The sequence below is a fragment of the Myotis myotis genome, unplaced genomic scaffold (genome assembly GCF_014108235.1).
Source record: "Myotis myotis isolate mMyoMyo1 unplaced genomic scaffold, mMyoMyo1.p scaffold_m19_p_3, whole genome shotgun sequence".
In the NCBI taxonomy this organism is placed as follows: domain Eukaryota; kingdom Metazoa; phylum Chordata; class Mammalia; order Chiroptera; family Vespertilionidae; genus Myotis; species Myotis myotis.
In genome coordinates, this window is record NW_023416335.1 from 6,572,956 (window position 1) to 6,600,049 (window position 27,094).

Below are 27,094 nucleotides of genomic sequence, written 5' to 3' on the forward strand. Positions count from 1 at the left end.
ACCAGGTGATGCAAACCATGCACCCTCTCACAACTAGAAAAGGGGCTCAAACTGTTTAAAATAAAATCTGCATGAAGGCACTGAGGAGCTAAGGAGGCATGGAAAATTATGGGGCCAACACTTTGGAAGGAGACAATGCAGAAGTGAGTCTGATGTGTTTCCTCATCGGATACTTTTCCTCACTTGGTGCCTACAAATCATCGAAAATTCAGCTGAAATGCTGAGGGACTAGAGCAGTGATGGCGAACCGTTTGAGCTCGGCGTGTCAGCATTTTGAAAAACCCGAACTTAACTCTGGTGCTGTGTCACATATAGAAATTTTTTGATATTTGCAGCCATAGTAAAACAAAGCCATATTTTTGATATTTATTTTATATATTTAAATGCTATTTAACAAAGAAAAATCAACCAAAAAAATGAATTCGCGTGTCACTTCTGACACGCGTGTCATAGGTTCGCTATCACTGGACTAGAGTCTGAAAGCCTCTTGGGGAGAAAGGGACAAGAACGAACCCTCGGCCTGCCAAGAAAGGGGAGCCCTGATAAACTTGTTTTGGATTGGGACCCCAGAGGGTGATACCCTAGCAGTAAGAGTGAAATGGGACTAGTTTGGCCTTGCAGTCAATCTAGAACAGTGTGCCCAATGTAGCATTGTAACAATATTACAGAACAAATTTGATAATGTGGTTTAAAGAGATGATTGATCAAGAACAGAATTTTAAGCAAAACTCTGAAAGCTCTATAACGAATAGCCTCCTTCCAACTTCATTCTAATTCTTAGTTTTGTGTGGTACGTAAAAGTTGTTATTCTAATTTTTCAAATGGGAGAACGAGACCATGCAATTGAGAGACAGACGCTGGATCAAAACTCAGTTATCTTTACTTCTTTTATTTCTTTCTTCACTATGCCAAGCTAGTTCTTCATGACCAAAATACATTACAATGGACTGAAAAATTTTTAAAGGATATTGATTTTTCAATTTCTTACTGACCTTTATGCATGAAAATAAAGTCATTATCATTAAGCACATTTTCTAGGCTGGTATATAATCATTTATAGGTAAAGACTTTGGCATTTAAGATATTAAACATTTCATGAATTATCAAAATATAATAATTAAACTTGTATCTTCGGCATTATCTTGGTCATAATACTTTTCACAGTGTGCAGTACTTGAGTCTGAAGATGGGACACACACACTCATATCCCTCACAATGACCTCTTTTTAAAGTTGTCTAGATAAGCATTTTGGACATTTGGGTTAAAACAAATGGTTGAAAACAACTGCATTACACTATGTTTATAAGCAAACCAGAACATTTTATTTGTAGTAGTAGCTAAGAAAGCGGCTTTTAATGGATAGTGAAAAAAGGAAGTAGGGAAAGCCCAAGATAATAGATATTTCTTAGGAAATAATTTTAATTGTTCAAAATCTTTCACAGACTCTTATGGAAAAGAGCAATGTTAGTTTAGCATTTGACAGATATGAAAATAACACTCAATAAGAATCTTGCCTAATAATTTAGATCTTGGGTTAGTGTAATTTTGCAGAAGTAAATCTTCAAAGTATAAACAGCAAGGTACCAGTGAACCAAATATAAAGTAGTACTAGGTGATCCTTCACTTTTTATGTTCTTGAAAATGAATACAGTATAATTACGAGCCCTTCATAAAAAATGCCTCTTAAACCATAACTTCAAAGTACCTTGAAGAATATCACATTTTTCAATTCCTAGCCTTCTATTTACACTTATCATATATAAGTAATCATGACAACAGTATTATAAATTGTTTTAAAAAAAACGAATATTGTTTTTCTTCCTGACTTTTACTTTGAATCCCTGTTACCAGTTACATTTAGAAGCACCTCCCTGTCAAAGCAGTACAAATAAAGGCATTAATTTAGTATCTAAAAATCAAAGTACTGCTTTATCTATGAAATTATGTGTTGTACCTAAAATATGGCAAGGACCATATAAATGTTCCTAGAGACTAATGTCATTATGGACATTTAAAGGTTTGACATATATTTTTTCTAACAATGTAAAAATCAATTAAAAAATACTGGCTAATCACTATTGGACTGATGTTCAAATGTTGAGTTTTAAATTCAACGTTACCTTATCTCTCCTTAAAGATAGGTTGTTATACAAACATGAGAAGTACAGTAAGCTAAAAACTAAAACCTTGCATTAGTATAGCTAAATTTTATATGTAAAGCAGTACCAAATGATGTAAAAACCTGTTCACCAGAACAGAGCATCAAACAACAGTGAAGGAACTGTAGCCCAAAGAAAGAACAATCTGACAGTCAGGCTGTGTTCACATGAATTACATTAGCCCTACTGTTCCCATGCCTCACATGCCCTACCTTAAACAAAATCGACAAACACAAACTAAGACCAAGAAATTCGGAATTGATGTTCAGTAAAATGCACTTTGGCTTTCTGCATACATGCTACAGAGCTTGAGTTAACCCAGAAAAATACAAATATTCTTATTGTGGTTACAGATCACAAATGCATATTAGAAAAAGAAAGGTTTGGCATTTAATATGGAAATTTCCAACATTCTAAGGACATACTAAAGAGGCCAGTAATGAAAGACAATGATAACTAGAACAGCAGGCACAACCATGACTGAGATATACTTTAAGAGCCTACAGATTGAAACAAAACAAGCAAATTAGCAGACATAAAATAGTCTCAATAAATATATGATTCTCCCCCCTTTATCGCTTATATTTTAGTTTTCTTTTTCAACCCTTAAAACCACTACCTGGAAGTTCTAATGCTGCGAGACAATGCATTTCTTTCTTTTCTCTTCTCTTAATATAATAAATACTAAATGTAACACAGCTTGTTAACAGTATCATTTGAAGCACTGTTCTGATACAACTCAGATCTACTTCTTGAGACTGGTGCTATTTTGCTGATTCAAAAATACTCGCTTTTGCTTATGATGATCTGGTCCTTGGACAAACTATTCACAACGTAAGCAGACTGTAGCTTGCAAGCCTACCTTATTTTTCAGCATCATTAATAGTACTTTACCTGAATGTACAATAACATGAAAGAGGAGCTTCTAAGTGGAACTTCCTAATGCTCACAGTGTGAAATGGTTTGGAATGGCTGATGAAATGTTAAGGTGTAACTCAGCACACTTACACAGAGGTAGAAGATACCTCTGGCGAATCATAAGGACTGACCCAGTAAATTAGGTCCAACAATGAAAACGAATTTCAAGATTTGTTTCATTAATAAGAAAGTGTTACAATTAAGTTATGAGTCATACCACTTAAGTCCTAAAGCAAACGGAAAACAAAGCCAGTCAAGTTGAGGAGTAATGTTCACGGTGCAAAGCTTATAAGAGGTGAAAATAAAAATAAAATGAGATGTACGTAGTTAACATCTCAGTGCCAATGTGCAGTAATACAACTGTTTTATCAGCATGAGAGCTGAACTGATCTCTATGCTAAGACAATATACATGCATTTACCTATTAAATACATATACATCTCATATAAATACACCCTCACAGGAAACACTGACTTTACATTAAATTGCCTTTTTTGAAAACAATTTTGCATTGAAGTACAATAAATTACAATTTGCTGTTGTACAACTTAAAATTCTTAAAACAGTTATTAGAGATGTTTACAAAGAGAATTATAGTAATGTACAAGAGCATTTCAATAAGAATTGGGTGAACAATGTTTACAGTAAAAAGTTTTTATAACCAAGCTGTACGAACATTAGGGGGCTTAGGTCTTAGCAACAGGCCACTGGACTTGTCAAAAACTGCTCCCTCACTCTTACAACTGAGACCACTGGTAGCACTAGATGTCCTGGAAGCGCCTCCTGAAAATACACAAAAAATAAGAAATGATTTGAATTATTTAAACAAAATACATAAATCATCATCTGATAAACTTCCTTTCCTAATTTTAAGTTCAGACTAAATTTTCCTTTCCTAACTCTCTCTCTCTCTTTTTTGATGCTGAGGATATTACTAATTTTAGAGAGAGAGGAAGGAGGGGAGAGAGAATCATCGATCATTTGCCTCCTATATCAATCCCAACTGGGGGGGATTGAGCCTGCAACCTTTGGTATATGGGATGATATTTCAACTAACTAAGCCACACAGCCAGGGCCCACATGTTTTTAATAGTCTAATATAATTTTCAACCAGAAATGCACTTCCGAGTTCCCTGTGGAAGTTAAAAAATATACTACACTAGGGGATTTTGATTCAACAGATTTGGGTGGGAACAGATGTTTTAAATAAATGTTTTAAATGATTCAAGTGCAAAAAACCATATAACCATTAGAGGCCCGGTGCACAAATTCATGCATGCGTGGGGTCCTGCCAGCCCACCCCGATTGGGGTCAGTCGGGCTGGGCCGGCTGGGAGGAGGGGCCGTGAGTGGTTGGCCAGCCGGCCCCACCCCCTGGTCAAACTCCCAGCCAAGGGGACAATTTGCCTGTTAGCCTTTTATTATGTAGGATTATACATTTATTCAACAAAAAATGTACCACATGCAAGACCAAATACTTACTAAGCATGAGTTATTGGAACAGACCCCCATCCTAGTCACTATACCAAAGAAGTAATGCTTAGAGAATGAGTGAATGGAATTACTAGTCATTGGACTGTGTAAGACTCACATGAGCACTGGGGAGTTGTGGCATGGTAAGTGGTTCCAACTTTGTTTTAGTACTGGCTTCTAATTTTTCCAGTTTAGAATGCATATATGAAGCAACAGCACAGACTTCTGTACAGAAAGATATCTGGCCCTCCTGTATGTCGCAGGCACTAGCACTGTGGTCATTCTGCCTACATTCTCGGCAACACACCACTGGTCAGATGTGTGAATGACCACATAAAAAGCTTTAAGAAGGATTACATCTTATGACTCTATAGATTGTTGATTTTTGTTTTATTCAGTGAGGAAGAAAGAGTACATACAAGGGCTGAAGATATTACCAATAATTCTTAACTGGCTGGGGAAATGTTTTAGCGACTTTTAAATAGCACATCTATTCATTTCTTCCTTTAATAAATATATTGAAGTTAAAAGTCTCTCTTCCACCCTAACAGGTTTGGCTCAGTGGACAGAGCATCGGCCTGTGGACTCAAGGGTCCCAGGTTCGATTCTGGTCAAGGGCATGTACCTTGGTTGTGGGCACATCCCCAGTGGGGAGTGTGCAGGAGGCAGCCGATTGATGTTTCTCTCTCATCAATGTTTCTAACTCTCTATCCCTATCCCTTCCTCTCTCTGTAAAAAAATCAATAAAATATATACTTTTTAAAAAAAAGTCTCTCTTCCATTATCTAAGAAAACTACTGATATTTTCAACTGTTTTTTTCTCCTGGTTTCCTTCCTATGCTGCCATTACCTGCTATAAATGAAACCTGAAACTAAGTGAACTAACACAAACAAAGCATGCCAGTGAAAAATCATAAAGTGCATTTCAGAAGTCGGCATTTATCATGTCCTGGCCAGGTAGTTCAGGTGGTTACAGCATTGTCCTGATATGCCAAGGTTGCAGGTTTGATCCCCAGTCAGGGCATATACAAGCATCAACTAATGAATGCATAAATAAGTAAAACAACAAATTGATGTTTCTCTCTCTCTCTCCCTCTAAAATCAATCAATAAATAAAAATAAATAAAACCCTATTATAAGAAAAAAGACAAAAAGATACAAATAAGTACAAAATAATTGTGAATATGCTTACTTAATGAGCTATACTGGCTGAGAGTCGATCTTGCTCGTCTTAAGGATGGTGATGAGCTGAGATAACCCATATTGCGATGATAGTCCATTAGCTGTTCTGACCGTTTCATGCCAACTGTTGGTTTCACGGCTTCAAGTCTCTTCAATAAAGCCTTCATTTAAAGACAATCAATGTGAAAGTCAGTGTTATATAAATACTAATATTTTTCCAAAAGGAAAACTATTTTTAGAACCTGAAATGGATGAAATTAAATAGAAAAGACTAAAGCACTGTTGAAATATTTCAAATAATATATTTTCAGGAGAACCTAAGGCAGTGACTCTTAACCTTCTGGCCCTTTAAATACAGTTCCTCATGTTGTGGCCCAACCATAAAATTATTTTCGTTGCTGCTTCATAACTGTAATATTGCTACTGTTATGAATCGTAATGTAAATATCTGATATGCAGGATGGTCTTAGGCGATCCCTGTGAAAGGGTCGTTCGACCACCAAAGGGGTCGCGACCCACAGGTTGAGAACCGCTGACCTAAGGGCTTTGACCTATCCTATAGCTAACCAAAGCCACTACGATTTTAACAACTGATCACAGGCACACCTCTTTCAGATCAGGTTACAATCTTAGAAAAGGTGCTGTAAGGTGAAATACATTAAAGCTGAGTTTCTCATAGAAATGACAAAATGGGAATAATAATGCTAAGAGCCCAGGAATGACCATAAGCTTATTAAAGCTACTATAAATCCTCTATCTGGTTATCCAGCAGTGGCTTTCTACCTGCTTTAAATTTCCAGTAATGACTCCAGGCTGACTAGGACACTGAAGAAAGGCCAAGGGGCAGGGGCCTCCCACTCCTAATTTCTACCGACTCAACAATGCTTTTTGAATTGTCTGTTTTATATACTGAAGATTCTGCATAAAATTAGTTTGAAAAAGGAAAAGTTTTTGATGTTAAGAAGTTTGAAAATCAACTACAACTATTATAGAATATAAAGCTTTTTAAAGGTTATAAGTCAACTAGCCAAGGCAACACAGTATCCAGTAACATAGTATAATAAGATTCAGTAAGAGTCTAATGTATAATGTTCTTAATTTTATTTTTCTTCTTCACAAATCAGGTGAAAGAGTTTCTTTTGTTTGCTTCTCCCAGGCATCATCGAGAAAGGAATATTTAAGTAGACCAATGAATTCGGATTGATCCAGGGTTGTGTTTTATTATTCTCTTTATTGATTTAAACTTCCTCTGTAGCACATTGAACTTTATCTAAAAAGAGAATGCTGTTCTGCACCAAGATTCATATTGAAAAATCAGCCTCGTGTTCCATCACAGGACAAGTTTTCCTCTGTACAATGTTTTCCTTCTTCCTCAACTTAAGTTTTAATTGTGGTAAAATATACATAACATAAAATTTATCGTTTAACCATTTTTAAACATACAGTTCAGTGGCATTTAGTACATGTACGTAATTGTGAACCATTACATTTCCAGAACTTTTTCTCAACGTGGTGTTTTGTTCTTAGCATCTTCATCCTCTACCCGTCTATTCTGAGGTTCTGTCATCAGTGCTCCTGAACAATCCCAGAGGGGGGGAGAGGGTGGTAGAACAAGTCAAAATATTCAGGGGAAGAGCCGATTAGAAAAGGGTGAGAAGGAGTTGTGTGAATAAACAGAGCTTGGAGACAAATGGCAGAACACATGAAGAAGCAGAAAGATCAACTGAGAGAATGCAGCCTGCCAACGATTCTTTTTGCATGAAACGCCTTCCCCCGTTTTCAGCCTTCAAAGGCTAGAAGAGTCAATTCCTCTAAAGCCTTTCCCACCTAGTGTTGGTGGTTCTCTTTGCTGAGCTGAGAGTTATGATTTAAACATGGTTCCATCTGTAAAGTCTATGGTCTTTTTGCCATAAGACTGGCTTTCTCTCTTTATAGACAAGAGAAGCTGTATAATTTAGGTAGCAAAACCTCCTAAGATTGTATTTTCTCCTCTATAGTAGTAGCTGCTCTGAGCTATGTAAGATACTGGAAGGAATATTAAAAATATATAAAATACTGCCTTGGCATGTAATTTATAACTTAGTTGGGAAGATAATACCATTGCATGTCTAAGACATTTATAGCATAGTAAGCAACTTCCTATGTATCACATCATCAATGTATTTCACTGAGCAGAGCTACATCTGCTGTTTTATCTAATTATCCCATTAACTACTCACTGAGCTGTAAGGAGTGGAATAGATAGGCAGAAAACTTGATATTTTCAGTTACTTACAAATTTTATCTTTTTGCTGGTGAAAGTCTCAATATTTTTTTTAACTAAACTCCTAATGTCCTAAATTTACTCTTTTGGTTAGATGTGCATTTTTCTTTTTATATCATCAAAATCAATTCTGAAATAATTTGTCAATAAGGCAAAAAGTAAACCCATTCTGTAATCCTGAGATGTCGCTTATCAAGTTTACATGCAGAAACCTGCGGATATAAGAAACATGATTTGGCTCAGCTATCCAAATCATATGGAACCACACCATCTATTAGTCCATGTGTTATAACTTAACAAGCTAACAAAAATTAAAGAAATGCTTTCAGACAGGTCTTGCTTGTGGAAACAATATCAAAACTATGAAGTATTGATTACAGTATAAACCCTAAAATCAAAAGTATACATACGTTTCAGTCTAGTCATCAATTTACAACTCCTGGGTAAAACTTAAAAATAATTCAAAATGTTCTAACACTTGTAATAGAGTGATTAATAAAATGTAAGTTACTTAGTCAGAAAGACCTGGATTTAAATCCTGGCTCTGCCACTGATTATATGACATTGGTCAAATGACTTAATAGGGATATTAACAATGAAATAAAACTCAAGCAATTTGGAGTAATAAGTGAGACAATGGGTACGAAGTGCTCAGAACAGTTCCTGGCATAGAGTAAGAACTTAAGAATTGAAAAATGATAAGAATGGTTACTTATGTTCCAGTTTATGGTATACAAAATCTTAGTAATGCTACTGAAATCAGATTTTAATTATGAATCCCAAAATAGTTTGTCTAAATATATATTTTTTTAAATCTTGGAAACATTATTCTTTTTGGAAAGAAAAATAACTTAGCCTGAATGCTGTCTTCAGAGGCAGAAAGGTTAAAACAAATTAATGAATAAATAATGTGTTAATGATTTCTGTAGAGAAGAGTTGCTTTATTGTTTCTAAAGTGATAAAGCAAAGACCCTGAAGGACATTAGGGAGTAACAAGTATCCTATAGTCAGGAAAAATCAGGACCATTCTCCCTATTTTCTACAGATAGAGTCATACTTAGTAATCATTAGGCTAGAGTCATACTTAGTTATGATTAGGTTTATTTCTCTTATGGGAGGAGACAACCGTCAACAAAGCAGAGAATAAGGAAAAGCCAGACTGAATGAACTATGATTTTAAGATCTTAGAACAAAGGTACTGATTATTCAACTAATCAACACTCATACTAGATATGAGTGTGCCATAAATCTTCACTTTGTGACAATGTACCACTCTCCCTTTAACAGTTTCCCCATTTAAGAGGTCTAAAATTACTCCTCTAGACCAGAGCGGACAAAGAACAAAAGAAAAAGGATTTTATTTTTCACTTAATGTTTTTTTTTTTTAATTGATTTAAGAGAGGAAGGGAGAGGGAGTGAGAGAGACAGAAACATCAATGATGACAGAATCATTGATCGGCTGCCTCCTGCACACCCCCCGCTGGGGATTGAGCCTGCAACCCAGGCATGTGCCCTTGACCAGAATCGAACCAGGGACCCTTTAGTCCACAGGCCGATACTCTATCCACTGAGCCAAACCGGCGAGGCCACTTAATGTTTTTAAGACCAGTCTGAATTTCTAAATTTATCCATGCACTACTTTTATTTTAACACAAGAACTCCCGAGTGGAAACATTATGGTCTACTTTATTGTCTACTTCTATTTCTCTGGATTTAAAATTAAAATAAATTAACTTCATTTGAGTTCTAGGCTCTAATTCTGATTCATTCCACCAGGAATATTACTTCTTCCCTCATCTTGCTTCAATTACTCCTCCTCCCCTCTTCTTTCACAGCTCAGGAAACTGACATACATTTAAAAGAATGAAATAATCTAATTTCTATCAGAGGGTAAAGTGAAACTATAAACTACCTTAATAACTCCCCTCTTCTCTGCTCTTTCATTAAAATCATCAATTTATACTATATTCAAATACAGATAAGAAGATGCGGCTTAACAATATTTCAAAGTTCATGAATTAAAAAAACGAGTCCCCTTTTTGGAAATAATAAAGTTCTAATATAATTGAGTATATAGCAAGCACGCCCTCTACTGGATAAATTTACTTTGTCTTTATTATTCCTTTATTTCCGTTGGTAATGAGGGGGGAAGATAGTGATAAACAAATAAGAAATCAAAATTCATCAGAAAGACAGATTAATAGCATGCTTTTAACTCTAAAGCTCAGGACTCAATTGTATACCATATTTTCCTTCTCTTTTTCTACCTTCTCTGCACAGTGGTACTTCTTTGTCTTGAATTGTATTAGTAAAGACTGGTAGCTTCTGGATTGCTAACAAGTGAAAGTAAGAGTCCTGGAACAGAACTGCTTTAGTCATTATGCCTGTCAGCCATATGAACTGATCTCCATCACAAGATGAGAGCAAATGAAGGAATACAAATCATAAAAATTATACAGTAATGGATGCTGCTTGTGCAGTATATCTGACACAGAAATAACTATAAAAATGTGTGTGTACATGTCTTTTGACCATGAACAGCCTACCAAACAGGTTTAAAAGTATAACAGCTTAGCCCTGGACTGTGTGGCTCAGTTGGTTGGAGCATCATCCTGTGCATCGAATAAATGGGAAGATATACCATATTTCTGTATAGGAAGGTAATACTTTAAGAATGTCAACACTCTGCAATTAAAATGTAAATTTAACATTAATTCCAATAAAAACTTATAATAGATATTTTTAAATTTTGTTTTAGAGAATATCATTGTTTTGTAATATAAATTCTTTATTGTTAAAGTATTACATATGTCTCCTTTTCTTTTTTAAAAAATTTTTTCATTGGTCATATTTACCAATGGTAAGGGCAGGGAGACAAAGAGAAATATTTACTAACATCCAACACATAGGGATTATGACTTGTACTTTTTAAAAATATATATTTTATTGATTTTTTACAGAGAGAAAGGGAGAAGGATAGTCAGAAACATTAATGAGAGAGAAACACCGATCAGCTGCCTCCTGCACATCCCAATTAGGGGATGTGCCTGCAACCAAGGTACATGCCCCTGACTGGAACTGAACCTGGGACCCTTCAGTCTGCAGGCTGACGCTCTATCCACTGGGCTAAACCGGTTAGGGCAATATGTCTCCTTTTCTTATAACAGAGGCCCAGTGCATGAATTTGTGCATGGGTGGGGTTCCTCAGCCTGGCTGGCAATTGGGGCCGATTAGGGCCATCTCGCCCAGTCCTGATCGGGGCCAGAGGCCAAACTCCCATGGCCCCTCCCCCCGCTGGCCAGCCCCATTGGGGCCATTGGGGCTGGCTGGCTGGCAGGAGGGACCACCGGAAGTTGGCCAGCCAGGGGGAGGAACCATGGGAGGTTGGGTGTGGGAATGCACTGACCACCAGGGGGCAGCTCCTGCACTGAGCGTCTGGCCCCTGGTGGTCAGTGCGCATCATAGCGACTGGTCAACCGGTTGTTGGGTTGTAATGGTGGCTTAGGCTTTTATATATATAGAATAGATTTTTTAATGTAAAAATAATAAATCATTATGAAGGATAAATGTAAAGGAACAGACAAGTTTTTGGAAGATATAGAATTAGCTTCAAATTGCTACAATGATGTGCAGAAAACTACCACCTAACCTACTATCCATTAACCTCATTTCAACTTGCTTTGTGCTATCTACTCCTTGCTACATGCAGAGTAACTTTCCTGAAGGATTTAAGACTCTACTAGTATTACAATTTCAGGTAAGTATACAGAAAAATAGGACTGTACTGATGATGAAATATGAGGGTGAAGTTTGGAAACTGTTTTAGTAATTGTTAATAAAAGCTTTATCAATTATTTTAAGTTTGAATTTATGTGCTCATTAAAGATTTAATTTTAGTTTAAAACACTATCTGGGTTTAGAATCTTGGCTCAATCACTTACTCTGTGTCCTTGGGCTCATTATTTAACACCTCTAAGTCTCAGTTATTTAACTGTAAGATGTGGATACAAACAGTATCTACCTGAAAGAATTATTGTCAGGATTCAATAAGCTAATATTTGGAAGATACTAAGAACAATGTCTGGCCCGGCCGGTGTTTCTCAGTATTTGAGCATTGACCTATGAACCACTAGGTCCCAGTTTGATTCTGGTCAGGGCACATGCCCTGTGTGGGGCATGCAGGAGGGAGCCGATCAGTGATTCTCTCCCATCATTGATGTTTCTGTGTCTCTCTCTGAAATCAATAAAAATATATTTAAAAAAAGAACAATGCCTGGCATTTAGTAAGAGCTCAGTAAATATCAGCAATTATTATAAACTGAATTTTATAAAGAAAATAATTGAGGGTGAGGGCAGGACTGGGGGGGTGGGGGGACAATGGGGGAATAAGAACACATTTGTAATACCTTAATGAATAAAGAAAAAAAATCATAAAAAAAGAAAAAATCATATGCTATAAGTTTTTAATGAGAAGATTTTTAACAGCCCCCACATATATTTCTTAGAACATCAAAGTGTAACTATATTTTTTAATGATAATGACTTTCATACATTCAAGTAGCAGACCACAAAATTTGACCTCTTTGAGAACATATATATTCTTTAAAACTAGAGGGCTGGTGCACAGAATTTGTGCACAGAGGCAGGGGGTGTGCCCCTTAGCCTGGCCTGCGCCCTCTTGCAATCCGGGACCCCTCGGGTAGGGTCCCTAGACCTGGCCAGCAATCAGGGCCTATCAGGGCTTTCCTTCTCCTGGCTGCCGGCAGCTGGCCCCGCCCCTGCTGCTGCCACTGCTTGCCATCTGTGTGGTGCTGCCCCCCCCCACCCCTGCCACCGGTTGCCTCCCTTTATGGGTGACAGGCGTTGGGTGCGATCGCTTATGGGGCAATTGATGGCCAGCCATTCACACCCACCACAGCGCCGCTGGCCTGGGCCTCCCTCTGTGGGGCGATCGATTGCAGGGCCTCCAGATCGATCACCCCACAGAGGGAGGCCCTGCCCACCTGCCGCAGCGCTGTCAGCAGGGTGGCCTGGGTCTCCCTCTGTGGCTGCCAGCTGGGAGGCCCCGCCCACTCGGCTGGGGCTCCATGATCAATTGCCGTGCAGAGGGTGGCCTGGGCCTCCCTCTTTGGGGTGATAGTGGAGCCCCCCACCCCACTGAATGCCCCGCTGACCTGGGCCTCCCTCTGAGGGGCAATCGTGGGGAGATGATGGGGTCCCCCGACCAATCACATCGCACCCGCCTTGGCTGGCCTGGCACCAGTGTGTGTCATAGTGTGGTCCTCTGGAAGGTCATTCGGACAGTCATTCTGCTGTTCAGTTGTTCGGTCAATTTGCATATTATGCTTTCATTATTATAGATTACTAGAGGCCTGTTGCACAAAAAGAATCGTGCAATAGGCCTTCCCTTCCCCTGGCTGCCGGCACCGGTTTTCCTCCAGCACCCGGGACCCAGGCCTTCGCTCCAGCCCGAGCTGCCTTCAAGCTCTCGCTGCTCCGGCCAGAGCCGCCTTTAGTCTTCGCTCCGCCGCTTCGCGCCTACGTATGCAAATTAACCACCGTCTTTGTTGGCAGTTAATTTGCATATCTCACTGATTAGTCAATGGGAGGCGTAGTGAAGGTATGGTCAATTACCATGTTTGTCTATTATTAGACAGGATTATAGATAAGTGATGTATAAATTGTGTTAGCTTTCAGGGATACAGTAAAGTGAAATAGATTAAGCTAGTGACTGAATACTTCACAGAGGATATATACATACTAGAGGCCCAGTGCATGAAATTTGTGTACTGGTACGGTTCCTAGCAGCTGCCGGCTGCCGCTCCCTCCTCTACCCTCCCCTGGCCGCCTGCTGCTGCCACTGCTGCCACCACTGGCCGGGGCCTCCCTCCCTTCCTCCGGCCAGCCCTGTCTCCTGGTCAAATTCCTGAACCACCTCCTGGTCGAGGGGACAATTTGCATGCTATGCTTTTATTATATAGGATGACCCTTGGACATCATTTCCTGTACTACTGTAGTGATTTAACAGATCTAGTCATATAGTTAATGGAGGTTTCAGTATTTTCATTTAAGGTTCCCTTAAAATATGGGTTGCTGAAAAAAAGCTACACATTGTACCTTGCAGGCTCATAGTTCATCATGTATTTCATGCCAAACACATCTAAATCTATTTTTATATAATTAAGTTTAAATATTGGGCTGTCTTTGGGTTTCCGGTAAGTTGGGTTTAAAAAATCAATACAAATGCATTTCCTTGATGACTAAAAAATTTTTTACTTACCAAATTTTCTCTTTCAATCCTTTGTTGTTCTTTCTGTCTGTTGACAGCACTGTGATATAACTTAGGGGGATGACTAAATCTTCTAGGAATCATATTTTTGCTTCCTGGTTTTTCAGCCTGTCTTGACAGTTCTTTCAAAAGCCTCTGATTTTCCCGATCAATCTGTCTCACCTCCTCTCTTGTGAAAGAGTAGTTTCTCCTAGGTGCTGCTGAAGGCTGATCTAAGTGATGTTTCTCTGGTCTCTTTTTATCCAATTCCAGAAAAGCTACAGAAATGAATAGAAGGAAAAATGGCTAAAGAAAGTAGCATGAAATATGATGGTATTTGCTTTAATTCTTAAAATTAAAACTACATTTATTCATGAAAAGATATAGATGAAATAATGTTACTGACATCACACAATTGTGTAGAAAAAAATCCAGAGGCAGCTTAGCATTTTATGCTTACTGAGTTCTTTGGGAATAAAAGCTATATACCAAACAATAAGAAATGTACATGGTGCTGGTTTTAAGGTAGGTATAATTTATGGAAAATGCCCCTGTCAGGTTCATCTTATGTTTCTCCAAGGAAGCTTAATAATTAGGAAGGTTGGAAACCTCTGGTTGAGTGTACCAATATAATACTTAGACAGTTTTTGTTAGGTGGAAGGCATACTTCAAAAATAAAGTGTCCTCAGCAATGACTGGTGAAAACAATGGGTAGAAAATGGCAAAAACAAATGCAGAATATTCTGAAACTTTCCACTTAATCTGAAAATATTTTACTACAGTATTTTGTATTGGCATTAAAACAAATACTTCTGTAGAAGTCAAACATTTCATTCCTGATTAAACATAAGCCAACATCAATATCCTATATAATAAAAGCCTAGATGGCGTCACACGACGCACTCATGTGATGTTGTCACAAGATGGCCACCACAAGATGGCCGACAGGGGAGGGCAGTTGGGGGCAAATAGGCCACAGGGGAGGGCAGTTGTGGGTGACCAGGCCAGGAGGGGAGGGCAGTTGGGGGTGACCAGGCCAGGAGGGGAGGGCAGTTGGGGGTGATCGGGCCAGCAGGGGAGCAGTTAGGGGGCAATCAGGCTGGCAGCCAGAAGGGGTTAGGGGCAATAGGCAGGCAGGCGAGCAGTTAGGAGCCAGCAGTCCTGGATTGTGAGAGGGATATCCAACTGCCAGCAGGGAGATATGCAAGGGTCCCAGATTGGAGAGGGTGCAGGCCGGGCTGAGGGACACCCCGCTTCCGTGCACAAATTTTGTGCACTGGGCCTCTAGTATTGTATAAAAAGTTTGTAACCAAGAAAAATATTTTGCATACTGATTATCACATAAAAGTTTCTAAAACTATTAAGCTTGCTAAATGTTTCAGTTTAAGTCAGTACTAAAATGAATACATTATATCAGATTAGTAATATACTGGCACATTTATTATGTTTTTTACAATATTTTTTTAAAGTAAGCGTTACTTGTTTTTACTTGAGTACCTTTGTTAACTCTTTTACTGTCGTAGCGTTTTGTACTATAAGAGGAAGAGGCATTTTTAACCCTCATCTAAAAATGTGACTGGTACAGAAAATTTAAAACATTTGAGCAAGGTCACAAAAACTGTATGTCTAGCTCCCTACATTTAACCATAGACAATCAAAGATTACAGAAACTTAAAATAAATTTTATTAACAGTGATTTCCTGATATAAAATGATGAAATTAATGGTTGGTAATTTGTTGAAAACCAAATGATAAAACCTGAATGAGAACACATTTAGAAAGATATAGATGGGCTGAACATAATTATCTTGCTTCTAAGAAATGCCCATTTTGTAGAATTTAATAAGGTTTCTATATTAATTTAGCCATAAATGAAAGCCTTTAAAATTAAATTCTAAACAAAATTAAAAGTAAACCTTTTTCCTAATGGCATTTTTAAAAAGTTTTAAAAAGTAAAATAAGGCAATAGCTATAAATAAATTAATTATATAAAGGACACTTAACCTAATTCACCTTAAAAATTAGCATTCTAACTCTGATGGAAAAGTATATGGATGGAGTACTTATATACTGAATCCAGGTATCACTATTATGTTTTTCTAAAGTGGCTATATGCTCAAGTATGAAGCAACTTTAAATATAGGGGTGGGTTTACAGTATAATACAATTAATAAGTAATAATACCAGAATAAACTATCTCATGTACTCACAACTGCAGACCTACTTTTGTCCACCCTTATATGCTCCATTGGTTTTTCCGATTAAGATCTAATTTTTTTTTAACTTGAATAAACTTTCAAGGATGTAGAGAGCGCCTGGGAGAGGCCCCTGAGCTGACTGTCATCTGAATCCAGCGGTGCCCACAGAGCCATGCCCTGGAAACACGCCTTGCCAGAGGCAGGTGTGTTGTCAGCCTGACCTTCAACTCAGGTGCCAGGGGCTGGGTTTCATTATCTAAATCCAGCCAAGCACCAGGAACAATCACCATTATCTGGGCCCACCTGGAAGTGACGATTACAAAGAAGCCACAAGAATGCACATCATCTCCTTTGTCTAGGGCTTTAAGTAAAACTTCCTGGTATTTTGCTGTATAAAATAAATGCACTATATCTACTCTGGGTCACTGTCTCTCCATCAGAGGACAGCTGCCCCACCCGTCCCCAGCTTTTTCCTTCTATCTCTGTGTCTGTCTCTTTCTTTCATTTTCTCAATCCCCAGATGCCCCTACTCAGGAACCAGACCGCTCTCTAGCTGTGCTGGACACAGAAAATAGAAATATTTATATAGGGATACAAATATTTATATAAATATATACATATTTAAATTCACATATTTATGAAACGTTGTTTTTCTCTAATTTTCTTCAATGAAACAATTTTTAAAAAATCCTCATCCCAGGATATTTTTCTACTGATGTGTTTAGAGAGTGGAAGGGAGGAAGGAGAAGGAGAGGAAGAGAGAGAAACATTGATGAGAGAGAAACATGGATGTGAGAGAAAGACATCGAACGGTTGCCTCCCGCATGCTCCCGGGTTGGAGCCTGCAACCGAGATATGTGCCCTTGACTGGGACTCAAACCTGCAATCTTTCTGTCTGCAGGCCAATACGCTAACCATTGGGAAACCTGGCTAGGGCTTCAATAAAAGTTTTGTTCAAACTTGTTACAGTATTTCAATACGTGTCCATCATCACTAGAGCCTTTTCTTAAATTATTTAATTTCATTTACTAGAAGTATCAGCTTTACTTTCACCTAAGCTGAGATACAGACAGCATTTAAAAACTTTGTGTAACGTTACCACTGAAAATTTTATCTCAAGCCATATTAAGACCTTATTCATATAATAGCTCTTAAAAAAGAACTGTCCTGTAGGCATATTCATGATCCCTATAAAAGAATGGTATTTGCTTTTTCAAGTGATTTTTTATAAACTTTAAAAAAAAATTCCAAACTTATAAATTGACAGGTCACATTTCAAGAAATAATAATAAAATTTACTAAATTTCTTTGTCTTTGTTAACAAGTTGTCAGGTGATAAATTCGGTGACATTTTCCCAGTCCCAGTCCTCTGAATCTGGAAGGCTTGTGACTATGTAGACCAATATGATACAGCCTAAGTGTGTCTTAGGAGATGCAACCCCCACCCCCCAACCCCATCCTGCTCCCTGGAATATTTGTCCTTGGGACCTGAGCCACCCTATATGTCTGACTGCCCTGAGCTCAGCTGCCAGGCTGTGAGGCAATCAAACCACACAGAGGGCCACTATGATCCTAGTTTTTGAGTCATCCTAGGTTGCTGCTTTATACATCTAAGTTTTGTGATTTGTTATCAGAGCAGCAGTAACTAATACAAAATTTGGTACCAGGAACCGGGGTACTACCCTAACAAAAATCTACATTAGAGGGCACTGGCTGAGACCAGGTGACAAGTAGAGCTGGAAGGGCCTAGAAGGGATTGCTGAAGTGGATGAAATGGCAGAATTTTAGGAATACTGTTGGCTATTTGACTAGGTACCTACTGCCATTGGTGGACTGGGCTAAGCAGATCTCCACACAGAATGTTGAAAGTATCAGTGATTTATTTTATCCACAATAATTAGAGGATAGAGTGACAGGCTAAAAAACGAACCGGTCAGTTTACAAGCAAAATTTAGAGAGAATATAAAAGAGCCAGAACTTATGGGATTCAAAACATACTTTTCCTTTCTACTTCTTCCTGGCAGAAGATTCTCAAAGGACTCAGAGGTACAGGAAACTGGGGAACCACGTCTGAGCAGACTGCGCTGCACTTGGACCTGTTTTAGACCCAGGATTTCAAGGCTGGGGGAATCTTTCGAAAGGAGAAATGTATTTTTGCGTTTGGGAGAAGTAGGTAAAAATTATGTGGACAGAGGATGGACTGAAGAGGTGGTTTTAAAACATGTCCATAAGGTATTTGACATTCTTAAGAGAGAGGGTCTATGCTCTTCCTCTCAAATTTGGGAAGGTCCATTACCATTTACATCAATAGAATATGGAAGAATGAAGCTATGTGACTTCTGAGGCTAGGTCATAAAAGGCGATGAGGTTTCCATCTTGTTTCCCGGAACACTGAACTTGGAGATCTGAGCCACCATGTGAGAAGTCCAACCACCCTGACGCTGACATCTGTGAGGCAGCCAGGCAACACAGAGGCACACGTGGGCCCGCTGCTCAGCAGTCCTGTTCACGTCATCCCAAACCCACACCTAACATGTGAGTGAAGAGCTCTCAGATGATTCTAGTCCCCTGCCTTTAAGTCTCTAAGCATTGGGGTAATTCATTATATAGGAATAGCCACTGATATGCCACCACTTAAAAAAAAATGTATGATAGACAAAATACCTGTGGACCAAGTATAGTCCACAAGCAGGCAGTTTACTTATTTTGGGGAGGGGGGCGGGGGGAGGAGGGGTGTCTAATTGCTCTATTAATCTTTCATAATGATTAGGGTTTTGTCAATTTCATCACTGGGTTCTGTTTTGCTTTTATCACACATTGCATATTAATGGCTCTTAAATCTTTTTGGTGTATTTGGTCAGTTTATTAATGTCAAACACTCTTTGTCCCTTTTAGTGCTAAACTCCACTATACACATGTGACAGAAGAGTATAAAAAGCAAATCATGTCAGTATTATTAGTGAAGAGAGTTTTGTCTTTGCCACTCTAAATTCACCAAGCTTCACTTTTAACTCTGCTTCAAGTATTATGTTCTTCAACTGTGAGTCTGGTGCTTCTCTTGATTTTAGATTTTCTCAAATGTTTGGTAACACTTGGTAGTGTGTCGAGGACATCTGAGATTTCCTCTTCACCTACTAGAATGCTGTTCACTGCAGCCTGCCAGTAAAGGGACAAAACATGTTCCCAGGGAGGATGTGCTAGTAGCTAATCGCAGTACAGAACCACCCACAGTTTTGCTTTCTTCAGTTTCAGTTATCTGTGGAAAACTGTGGCTCAAAAATATTAAATGGAAAATTCTAGAAATAAACTATTCGTAAGTTTTATATTGTGTGCCATTCTGAGTAGCACAATGACACCTCATGCTGTCCCACCTGGGATGTGAACCACCCCTTTGTCCAGCATATCCATGCTGTATCCACCACCCACCCTTAGTCACTTATTAGCTGTCTGGGTTATCAGATCAACTGTGGCAGTGGTGTCGTGCTTGTGTTCAAGTAACCCTTATTTTACTTAATAATGACCCTCAAGCCATTCACATTACTTTTTATCAATGTATATGTTCTATTTTATTGTTGTTGTTGTTAATCTAATACTATGCCTAATTTATATATTAACTTTATCACAGGTATGTACATATAGGGAAATAACATAGTATATATAGGGTTCAGTACAATCCCATTTCAGGCATCCATATGGTGTCTTGGAATGTATTCCCTGAGGATGAGAGGGGACTACTGTATGGGCATCCTCTTCCTTATCGAGTACAACAGGGTCAGTATCTTCCTCTTAGATAAGGCAGTTTGCTTCATTCCTCCTATGTTGTTATCAGTTTAGCAGTAAGTTTAACCAGTTTCTTTGTTCAATGCTTCCTTAATCCCATTTCTTTCTCTTACAATAATTTTTCTTCCCAGGACACATATCTATTTCATACAGAATCTATGCAGTAAAATTTGTGGAGCATTTCTAAATTGTCTCTATTTTGCCCTACAGATTCTTCCTAAACTGACCTAATTTTACCTATACCAAGTATTTGAAACATACCTTCTAATCTAGTCATGCCAACTTCTTTACTGTTCTTTAAATATGTGAGATTCATAACCCAATGCCTAAACTTCTACATACTCTACTCCTCTACCTTTTAATGCTCTTTCTGCCTATTCAGGGATTTACAGCTCAAGGTCAAAGAACTAATTCCAACCATACCCTTTTTGGCTATGTACCTAGCAAAGGCAGGCTTTGGGCAGGGGTGGGAAGTCTCCCAAATCAGCCACCCAATTGACTTAAGAGGCTAAATATTCAGAAATTCTAATAAATTCTTTCAAGGTTTACTTTCATGTTAGATGTCTAATAATGTTAGTCTACACTAAATATATATATATATATATATATATATGCTTGTGTTTGTTCCATTTTTTGTTAATCCTCACCCAAGGATATTTTTCCATTGATTTTTAGAAAGTGGAAGGGAGGGGAAGAGAGAGAGAAACATCGATGTGATCAATTGGTTGCCACCCACACACGCCCCAACCAGGGCCAGGGATTGAGCCTGCAACCGAGGTATGTGCCCTTAACTGGAATCAAAGCCTCAACCCTTCAGTTGCAGGCCGACGTTAGGGCCGACACTCTATCCACTGAGCCAAATCATCTAGGGCTTCCCTTCTAATATTTTTCACAGAACCCCAGAAATCTCAATTTAGAATAGGCTTTAGCAACCTATATCAACACCTCATCTTACAAATGAAAAGACTGGGGCACAGAATAGTTACTGCTGGTCTAGGGTCAAGTAAATGACACTCAGAAGCCTAAAATTTTTATTCCACTTCCAGAATTTTCTTCACCTCACTACATAAGTGCCCAAATTCAACACTGTTTCATATTTCATGGCCTATAATTGGGACACCTGATTTTATATTCTTTCATTAACCTTTGTTTCACATGCTTATTATTTCATAGTTCAAATTTATGAACTTATTAAACTTGTTAACAAAAGTTATTTTAAACCAATAAATAACATTAACACTGTTAACTAGAGGCATCCCTCACTATCTAAACTCTCACCCAATGTTTGCTCTAACGGCTTGCAAAATTTTTTACTCAAAATTCACTAGCTGAATCAACAAACGGTTTTAAGTGAAAATGTTTAAATTGAGATGTAGAGTATGCTGTGTTCCTACCTAGCTGTTCTGGCAGGATCACATCTCATGCTCATAATTATTAAATGTGTTAAGCATTATCACTATCGTCTTCCTTACATTAAGTGAATTTATCTTCCAAGGAAGTGGAAAAGGCTGTGAAGAAATCAGGTAAGAACAAATAGGCCTAGAAAAACCTATATAGTAGTAGTTGAAAGTGATAAAGTGTACTGAGAAATCAATGCAGAAAAGGCATAACCATGTACATATCTCCATCTTGCATGCTTGCAGTTTAGTTATATGTGGGAAAATAAAAACTTATTTTTGTGGACAAATGGAATATTTAATAAAGTTATGATAATATCAATTATCACAAAAACATACCTACTAGAAAAGTCAATGCAAACTCATAGCATTTAATACTTAAGCTCAATATACCTTTAAGTTTAATGATTAAATTCAATATGTAGTTTTGAAAAAGAAAAATTACCTTTCAAGAGTTGATTCAGGTCCATTGTGTCATGTATGGCTTTTTGTTTATGTCTACGGTCTAAATTGGAATCTAACACTGAAGACTTCGAGGTGAGATCTACTCCATGTTTTTCTTTCCCTTTTTTGGCTGATTTCAAATTATTTTTAAAATCCTCAACATTTCCATACACTTCTTGACTCACATTTTCTTGTCTTTTAACTTTTACTTTTTGATGGTTTGATGTGCCCAGTTCAAAAGACTGAACAGGGCTGATGTCTGGGGTCGATAAAGGAGTGACATCTGTCACAGTATCTTCAGATTCCTCATTGTAGTCACCGACTTTTGATTTAGTTCTTGTAGGCTGTGTTCCTGCTGATTTTATTCCTGGTTTGTATTTCTGTTTTGGTGACAAGTGGGTTACACCAGAGAGATGTTTCTTTAGTGATGGAGATGATTCAGGTGTACAGTTATCAGACTCTGCAGTTGAACAATCTGCACCTGAACTTGAAGATGAGGAGGACAAAGAGGAAGAGGAGCTACTTTTGGAATACTTTTTACTTATGCCTTTTTTGATATTACTAGACGGTTTAGCTGACTTGGACCTGACATAATGTTTTTTCCCATCATCACTGCTTTCCTCTCCATCTGTATAATAATCATTTTCACCTTCTTTTACCATTTTGGGAATTCTATCTGGAATGGTCAAGTGTATTTTATGTCCTGTTGTAGCATTACACAGTTTTTCTGATCTTGAAGAAGTTGTCAATGATAAAGAATTTCTGGTTTGTGCATTATCATTTTCTATAGGGTGTTCTTCTGAAGGAATTTTCTCTTTTCTTTCATTTCCTTTCTCAGCAAGATCATTTTCTTTTCTCTGCATTCCAAATTTCGAGTTTACATTTACTGTATCTTTGTCTATTCTCTCTTTAGGGCAATCATTTTGCTTGCCAAAAACTGAGTTACTTTCACTTTTCTTTGCTTCTTCAAAGTCACTGTCAAAGAAAGAATGGTCCACTTCATCTTCTGATATATCTCTAAAACGATCCATAATGGCAAATATATATATCTGAAAAGAAGAAAAATGTAACCATCAGACTAAAGAGCAATTTTGAAATACTTTTTATTTTTACTTAGTAATTTATAGTTTTTCCAAATTGAGAAGTTTGGGTAACATATCAAGAGAAACATGACCCCAAAAACACACCAAAAAATAACCCAGTGAAATTATAATGGGGCAATAGGAATAGTTCCAAGTTGTGCCAATGATCTGAAAAATAGGTCTATTTTTTTTGTAAGATAATTCACCCTGTATTACAAAAAGCCAAGGGCGGAAATCAAAGAGTGTGGTTGTTTTTTCCTTTCTCACTTTGTTACATGGTTAAGAATACCTTTGAAATTAAAAATTATTTTGTAAGTTTCTTCAATTTTAAAAGCAAATGGTTTCATAGCACACCCCTGAACTGCTTCAATGAAGCAGTTGGTTCTGAGTGCTATGGCGAAGAGTCTACAATGTGAATCATGATTAAGGGTTTATAGAACAACAGGCCCATATCTAGCAAAAGTAATGACAAAGAATGTATTCAGATACTTAGGACTGATATAGAAAAAGATTTTAGAGCTGTTACTTGTAGCTCGAGGTAGAACTTGCATCAACAGATGGAGTGCATGAGAAAGCTGTTCTGAGTTTAACGTTAGGACTGCTCAAAAACGGACTGGGCTGCTTTCTAAGATTAGGAGCAAGGAGTGACTAGTGGGATGCTGTAGGGAATTCATGCAGTAGGAGCATATGCTGTTTCCCGAACCTATGATTATATGAACCGGGTCTAAATCCCAAAGTCAAATGATTAAATACTACTTTGAAATCCCTGTTTTTCATAGCTAACAATTCCCTGCCTTCTGTCTCCTTACCAGACTGGGAACTCCTGATAGCTAGCTCATCTTTATATACCGAGTGCCTAAAGTAGTATCTGACAAATATGATTCAAAGACTGTTTAACCAATGAAGGAGTTTGGAGTTAGGAAATGTAAGATTGTGCAGTGGGCCTTAGCTGGTTTGGCTCAGTGGATAGAGCGTCCGCCTGTGGACTGAAGGGTTTGAGTCCCATCAAGAGCACAAGCCCAGGTTGCGGCTTGATCTCCAGTAGGGGGCGTGCAAGAGGCAGCCCGTCAAGGATTCTCTCTCAGCATTGATGTTTCTCTCTCTCTACCTCTCCTTTACTCTCTGAAATCAATAAAAATATATTTTAAAAAGAGATTGTGCAAGGGTTCTGCTCTTTGATGTGTTAGCAGAAAAGTTACCTCTTTTGTTTCCCACAATCCTCTCTTTCCCTCCACTCCTCCCCTAACCATACACCCCCACCATACTCCCCCCCCCCCCCCCCCCCCCCATCTTCACTGACATGGTTCATGCAGGCCCCAGTAGTTTTAAGCATCTGCTTCCCTAAGTGGTCACAGTTCATGCCAGCAGGTGCATAGCCCAGCGCCTGGGAAACGTCACGTTTAAATTTGGGTTGAAAATATCCAACAATACTGTTATCTTAAGGATTTGAGCGCTCAGGATTTAGCTTAATTGACAGAAAAGTTATCCAACAATCCCATCCACTGAGCAATCAATCCTTTAGATAATACTTACTTCAAAACGAGGTTTCAACTTATATTAGAAAATAATAAAAATACGGCGTGGACTTAAAATTAGCAACGGTGCTCTTGACAACACTCTGGGAAAGGGTAAAAACGAAACGATCGGTCACCGGACCTTCATCCCCCCTGCGCGGTGCTCCATGGAAACAGGTGACACTCACCAGGGGCACAGCCCCTCCGCTCTGCAGTGAGACACTAAAGCTTTCAAGGGTTATCAGATCCTGGCATTTTTCAAACTGTCATTTTGTTACTGTGACATTAGCTTTCTGTAGTCAGATATACAATATGGCCCAAAGGTAACCGATTGGATACACGACAATCTAGGCCCAAAGAAAACAAGCAAACACCCGTGATCAGGAACCCGGGCTCCGTTCAGCACTCCCGCCCGACCCCGCGAGGTGCCCGAAGGTAACGGACAGCCTCACGCCTCAAGGTCCAGGTTCAAGTCCGCGGAGGTGGGCGCTGGTGACCTGAGCCCGGCTCCAGGGCTGACCCCGACTCCCACGCCACCCCGAACGCGACGAGCGGACAGGCCGTGCCCACCGCGGCGGAGGCTGCAGGCGGCCCCAAGACGCGCGGCGCGGCCGCCGACGCTGTGGTGACGCCCGCCGCCCGAGGGGCTTAGCCGGGCGCCTCCTCCCCTCCCGGGCGCTTCCTTACACCGACCCCGAGTGCTCGCCGCTGCCCCGGCTCCCGAGGGGAAACGGAGCCGCAACGGAGAGGAGGCTGACGGGCGCGGGAAGAAGGGGTCGCTCGCGTGCCGCTCACCTGAGCGCCGTGGCCGGAGGCAGCCTCCCGCGCCGCCCGTGACGTTCCGAGCTCGTGCGCACGCGCCGGCGCGCTCGGCTTCCGGGGGCGGGGCGAGCGGAAAAGGGGCGGAGCCTCCAGTGTCGCGGGGCGGGGAGGGGCGGGGCGGAGCGGCGGGCATTACAGACCGCGGAGGCCGGGCGGCCTAGAGCTGCTCCGCGGGCCCCGCCCGCCGCCCTCGAATGGGAAGGAACACGTGGCGGAAGTCCTCGTCCCCCGCAGCGTCGTCCGCATCCAACCGCTGCTGCCCCCGCTGTGAACGGCAACGCTGGTGAGCCCAGTTGTGGTGGCTAATTTAATAGGAAAAGCTGCTTTCCTTTTTTGCAATTCCTAATCAAAACAGCAACGGTAATCATAACAATGGGGCGGCTGTGTCTTTGTTTATATCAGCGAGTTGCAGCCCGACCACGAATTCTCTGTGCAGGGGCTGGTAACACATTAGAAACCCCTCTTACTGGTGAACAAGGTGGGCAGTTCAATCTGAGAGCAAAGTGATCTCGGTAGAATTCATTGGACGCCATTATTTTTCCATTTTGAATTCACAGGCACATAGTAGGTGTGGTAGAATAATGGCCCCAGAGCTGTCCACCTCCTAATCCCCAGAACCTGCGGATATGCTTCTTTACATGGTGAAAGGGCTTTGCTATGTGATTGAGGGTGTGGGGATGGGAAATGATTACCCAAGTGGCCGCAACGTGATCACTAGGGTCTTTAGAAGAAAGTAATCCAGGTCAGCAATAGGAGACCTGGCCGTGGGAGCAAGAGGCAAGTACAGCATGGTGACTGTAGTAACATGGCATACAAATACGTTGTGTATTTGAAAGTTGCTAATAGAGTAGATCTCAAAAGTTCTCATCACAAGGAGGGAAATTTCTGATTACGTGAGGTGGTGGATTTTAACTAGATTTTTATTATGGTGATCATTTTGTAATAGACACATATACGTATCATTATGTTGTACACCCTAAGCTTATATAATGTTATATGTCAATTACATCTCAAAACTGGAACAAGCCGAAACCGGTTTGGCTCAGTGGATAGAGCGTCGGCCTGCGGACTGAAAGGTCCCGGGTTCGATTCCGGTCAAGGGCATGTACCTGGGTTGTGGGCACTTCCCCAGTGGGGGATGTGCAGGAGGCAGCTGATCGATGTTTCTCTCTCATCGATGTTTCTAACTCTCTATCTCTCTCTCTTCCTCTCTGTAAAAAATCAATAAAAAATATATTTAAAAAAAAAAAAAACTGGAACAAATTAGAACAATTTGCGGCTGTATCAACTAAGTTTATGTAATATTCTAAGTGCTTTGCTGTCATTTTAATAGTCTTCACAGCATCTTCACCAGGAGTAATTCCATCTCAAAAACCACTTTCTTTTATCATGAGACTAAAGGCCCAGTGCAGGAAATTCATGCACTGGGGGAAGCGGGGGGGGGGGGGGGGGGGGGGGGGGTCCCCCGGGGGGGGGTCCCCTCAGGCCCGCCTGCACCCACTTGCAGTCTGAAACCCCTCAGGCAGACATCCCTCTCGCAGTCCAGGGCTCTCGCAGTCTGGGACCCCTCGCTCTTTACCACTTGCCTGCAGCG

General features: G+C 39.6%; 1 protein-coding gene across 4 annotated transcripts; it reads right to left on the reverse strand.

Annotated features, from left to right (window-relative positions):
- Positions 1–873: 873 nt before the first annotated feature.
- On the reverse strand, positions 874–25,546 carry CFAP97 (cilia and flagella associated protein 97). 4 transcript variants are annotated; one of them, XM_036299578.1, is made up of 5 exons: positions 25,474–25,546; positions 22,084–23,131; positions 14,276–14,541; positions 5,743–5,893; positions 874–3,861 (listed from the first exon to the last, which is right to left on the reverse strand). In XM_036299578.1, exons 2-5 carry the CDS (start codon positions 23,111–23,113, stop codon positions 3,734–3,736), a joined length of 1,575 nt encoding a protein of 524 aa, XP_036155471.1. In that variant the 5' UTR covers positions 23,114–23,131; positions 25,474–25,546; the 3' UTR covers positions 874–3,733. The 4 variants fall into 4 exon arrangements, 3 of the variants coding, with proteins under 3 accessions (XP_036155471.1, XP_036155472.1, XP_036155473.1); XM_036299579.1 differs by having other exon boundaries at positions 25,372–25,490; XR_004966076.1 differs by lacking the exon at positions 874–3,861 and adding an exon at positions 7,220–7,307 and having other exon boundaries at positions 5,776–5,893.
- Positions 25,547–27,094: the final 1,548 nt, after the last annotated feature.

Excerpts from the sequence above, each read along its gene's own strand:
- CFAP97 (XM_036299578.1), bottom strand. The coding sequence starts at position 23,113 with ATGGATCGTTTTAGAGATATATCAGAAGATGAAGTGGACCATTCTTTC. Across the intron at positions 14,542-22,083 it reads CCTGAATCAACTCTTGAAAG|CTTTTCTGGAATTGGATAAA; the intron begins GTAATTTTTCTT and ends TCATTTCTGTAG. Across the intron at positions 5,894-14,275 it reads GGATTGAAAGAGAAAATTTG|GCTTTATTGAAGAGACTTGA; the intron begins GTAAGTAAAAAA and ends CTTTAAATGAAG.